Source organism: Triticum aestivum, chromosome 3D, assembly GCF_018294505.1.
Source record: "Triticum aestivum cultivar Chinese Spring chromosome 3D, IWGSC CS RefSeq v2.1, whole genome shotgun sequence".
NCBI classification, from domain to species: Eukaryota; Viridiplantae; Streptophyta; class Magnoliopsida; order Poales; family Poaceae; genus Triticum; species Triticum aestivum.
Genome location: NC_057802.1, coordinates 375,626,505 through 375,631,255, shown reverse-complemented (window position 1 = coordinate 375,631,255; position 4,751 = coordinate 375,626,505). Strand labels below are relative to the sequence as shown.

The 4,751-nt window shown below is 41.4% G+C and overlaps 1 protein-coding gene across 1 annotated transcript; it reads right to left on the bottom strand.

Annotated features, from left to right (window-relative positions):
- Nucleotides 1-709: 709 nt before the first annotated feature.
- On the bottom strand, nt 710-4,751 carry LOC123078994 (probable beta-1,4-xylosyltransferase IRX9L; the record flags this gene model as incomplete). Its single annotated transcript, XM_044501658.1, is given in 4 exon segments — nt 710-1,260; nt 1,673-1,922; nt 3,180-4,345; nt 4,641-4,751. Coding segments are annotated over 3 exon segments (1,329 nt in total). The 3' UTR covers nt 710-1,101.

The following is a 4,751-nucleotide window of genomic DNA, read 5'->3' as shown; positions in this document are numbered from 1 at the left end:
CTCTTACCTCTCATGTTAAAAGGGAGGTAAGAGGGAGCATGTTAAAAACCTCAAAAAAATGAAATTCAATGTCATCCACCAGTTCTGTCTACACAACCTTAACATTGATCAAAGAAATTTTGTTTCGTATGTGCATGGAATAAGTTTCATAAACTTTAGCTGAAACAAGGACTGGAACATCTAAAATTGTCTTATCTAAATTCTAGAGCTCTGCATCTTCTTCATTTGTTTGCTCTACATCTTCTGAATACCTCCACTTTAGTTCCTTTTTCCTTTCCCTACTCTACATCTTGAACTAACACTTGCCGACCCAAACGCGAAAGCGGACGTCCGTGTCCGCCTGGCCGACCCAAATGGACAAAATTGCCGTCCGTTTGGGTCGGCCCATTGGAGTTGCTCTAAAGGAACCCCTACAGTATAATTGGTTAGTCTGCACCTTCCCCGGTTTCACTCTGTTTTGTCGGATTTCATACGTCCGGACCGGTCTGAACATCCAAATGTGAATCACGATGCTGCAGTGCGAAGACAAGCAGACACCACTCCGCAATTTCTAATTGCAAAGGCAATTTTTCAGAGAGTGGCCGAGCCCCCCAAAAAAACAGACCATACATGAAGTTTATGGCCAAACTTAGTACACAGAGAAGAACAACGTCATAGGGAGAATTAAGCTGAGAAGAAAATTCAGAAGCCAAGCACGGACAGCACACACTGTCAAACTCAACCTGTGATTTTGCTTTTGATTTTGCTCATGTATCAAGAGAGTGTATATCTATCTGTCAACAGTTGCAACGGTGACAAACTTCCGCATCTGTAAGGTGATATATGCATGTATAATAACGAACCGAAACAAAGAAAGGGTAAATATACAGGGCTAAATCTAGCTGGATGAATATGAGTAAGGAATGAACTTTGGAAAGAATGGAGAGTGAGGGGGGTTTGTTCTTTTGTCAGGCTTCTTTCTTTGAGCTTTTTACTGGTGTGACATTATTCTGAATCAGGTCTTGGCAGAGAGCAGCTTCGCGTGATCCTGGGCGCTGCCAAGTTCAGGAAGGCGTCACTCACACTAGTATGAGCAAACAAAAAGATGGGGCACCAAGACAGCTACGTAGCATCTAGGTTCTTCTTCAGCAACCAGCCAGTAGGGTAATTGAGTTGAGGAGGTTCCAAATCGAAATTCCAGACCATAATCCGGGTGCAATTGTCTGCCAGGCCTTCCATTTGACTCTCGTCCTCGACAAGCCTCTCAATAAATCTTGACTCCTGCAATGGCACCATGTTTCAGTACAGTGATGATTTATTGATGTACTCTAGTAAGCATTGCCTTAGCAATTTCCCTATATAGTACACTACGGAATGGCTATGTTCTACTAGTTCATTTAGATCATTGTATTGGCTTTACTTGCTCTCATGGATATTCATATGGTTACATTTGGTTCACCCCAACAGATTGTACGTTCACAAAGCGTAATTAATAACAACTGCAGTTCGTCAAATAGGACGGCAATTACAAAGAACTACTCCCTCCATATCAAAATATAAGACATTTTTTGACACTATGATACAGAGGGAGTAAATAATAGTTGTCCTGACAGATATTTTCAAGCAAAAGCTAAGAAGATATCAAGATAAGTCATTTTTTCTTCCTAGGTATTTGAAATTTTGATGAACTCACCTGCAAGCCACCCCTTCCACCTGAATGGAGTATAATAGACCCTACAGTAGGGCTCTTCCATCTCTTAGGATCCCAAAGAATAGTGCTGTTAAAAGCAAATCCAGAAAAACCAATTGGAAATCGACGAAGTATACTGCTCTTCTGGTTTGTATGCCATCCAGTGACCTGATCACCCTTACAAAGGGGGCCTTCCAAAGCCAATTTATACTTGGTCCCAACATGCGTTGCTACTGGCCATGTACCAAAGCGCCTGCATAACATAACGCAAAATTCTGAGTAACATCTTAACTGTTCAATGAGAGAGATGCTCTTGGAGAATAGGTCACAATTTCAAATTTCATACTACTGGGTTCAGTGACAGATATTTCGACTTTTGATGTGAAATTGTAAACGGACATTATCACCTCTCTTGGTTTCACTGATAAAAACAATGTTCGGCATCCTTTGTACTTCATCATATCTTAACCAAGATTATATAACGTAGAACTATAAATCAGAAAAGAAAAGAACTCCTGATGAAAGACAACATTCATCCTCTATAATTCTATCATCACTTAACTGAGATTACATAACCAACAATCACAATAACTATGATCTCTAGAATTAAAGAAGATAAATAACTCTTGACAACTTCTGTTTGGCTGTCAAAAGAATGGCAAATGTAGAAATTCATCTGGAGTGAGGATAAGGACTAAATCTTAGGTTTGGTAGATTAAATGCATCAGCACAGCAACTTATAAAGGCAGTAAGTTTGTCAGCTCTTTGTCGTGTCGAAAATCACAAGCCAAAATTATTTCTCGGTATTCTAATACAGAGTTTAGTGCAAAGCCTTTAAATTTTTCTTTAATTATAAGGTTAGGAGGTACTGCTAAATTGCATCCCCACACAAGTCGGTTATGACTAAACAAGCAAGACACTTTACTGGATATCTTTAGAAAGCCTGTAAAGTAATAATCAATCAAGATTTAATTTAGTGGAGAAAAGATATGTGACCTACTACCACTACACTGCTTAAAATAGTCTACTTTTTGTTGTGCGGGACATTTTATAGCTGCATGGAGCCCCAGTGCACCAAAAACAAATTCAAAGCTACCAGAAATAAGGATGACAAAAGTGAAATAAAGGAAGAAAGATAGGATGTGCATTTCTATGTCAAACTCCATCCATCCCAACAATTGTGTACTATTAGCTTCAAGATAATATCCTATTACCAGAGTTGATTAATTCTAGCATTTAAAACATTACGCAGTATCAGCAAATTTGAGAAGGAAAAAAACATTTCATACTAACTAGCAAACATTCTTCAAGCAGTAAAAGATTTTACAACGTCAACATGCAGTGAGTAATACGAAGGTGAGCATAAGCCGACAAACAATAGTTTTCAAGTTTTGATGATAAAGTATGATGGTGGATTAATTTATATTTGTGCTGAGTTAAAGAGTGTCAAGATTTTACTAGTTTGCATCATGAATTGTGATAACTTAAAGCAGAATAGATCAACTGTCACCTGATTTTCCTCATTTCTTCAAATAGATCAACTGAGTATGCTCTCTCCTCATCGGCAAAATGCACTATACCATCTAGATGATGCTTCTTTATATGAAATATTGCATTGTTCTTTTGGCAGACAATAATCTTCCTAATATTTGAAACATTCCTATTGCATACAATATGTCTGTACATGATCCCAGAAGACCTCAGGATTTCTACTGTTTCACGGGACTGATATGGCCACTCCGCCACTATCCACAGAAGAGGAGGCGGTACATCCTTCAAGACATGAATCAGACGATGAAGGTAATATGCCTGGTGTGGTCGAACTGATGTTGCTGTCACAACTATCAGTTGCTTTCGAGCAACAATGCCAGAATCATTAACAGAATGTACAATAGGCAAGGCTTCCACAAAATCTGCCTCGTCATCCAACATTGCAGGAACTGGGGGACTCTCCTCAGCCTGCGGCTCATTAACCGCTTCAGATTCAGCCTCTGCTACAAATGGCTCCAGCTTGGTTCCTTGATGTTCAACCATTTGTCGTCTATCAATCACATCCCCGTCAAATGGAAGCCCAGCCTTTTCAGCAGGCATTTTGTTTGACAAATCAGCAGAGAAGAGCGGCGTGAATCCGATGAAAATGCCAATCATGAAACACACAAATAGATTGATCATGGCCTTTTTCCAGCCCATCCCCTTTGACTTTGGCCTCTCCAAGGACCTAGCATGCTTGTGGGACGATATAGTTGCCCACGCAGATTTTAGGCTGCTTGACATCAGGACAAGGTCAAGCGAAGCCAGCGAAGTCAGCACCCCTCTCATTGCAACATAGGACTGTGAGTAGGCCATCTTGGGAGACGGTGAGGGGTCGAATTCTGACCAGTCCTTAACCGACCCCTCTCGCTGCATTGTCCCGGCATTTCTTCGTGCCATTGCAGGTGCTCAATATGTCACGCATGTACAGCTCTAGAGTGAAGCAGAAGACATCACCTCTCTGAACCAAAATGCTGCTCTACAGACAAGTTGTGGCTCCAATCACTCCATCTCATACCAGCTCAGTCATAAACCGGATCAATTGCCCAACAAGAACAGGTACCGCAGCACCGGGTAGACCGTTCTGTCCTCAGAAATTCCAACTCCACGCCTAAGGAACGCCTTAAATTTCAGCCTTTTCTCCCGCTGCAACCAAAATTCTAACATATTAGCACACGGAGATCATAGATCTATAGCTATATAACGAACGCGATAACAACAAAGGAGGAAGCTCTAAACACAAACACAGCTGTATAAGCGCTCCAATCTAAATGTCAAAAAAAGCAAATGGACAAAACAGAGGGGCAGGGGGGGGACGAGTTCTTGATCCAAGCCGGGGCAGAGCAAAGCAGCACCATGAAATTCCCCACATATGCTAACCACGGAACGCCTGGATTGGCTCTGTTCGAAAAAACAAACAGAAGGCATGGAATAAATATACCTCGGGATTGGGATTCGGATCCCGACCGTAGTATGTCGGATTACTTCACGAGGAATTCCCCGTCCGTCCCACGCCTCGCTCCCGGTTCTTGGCTTGGCCTCGGAGGAATTC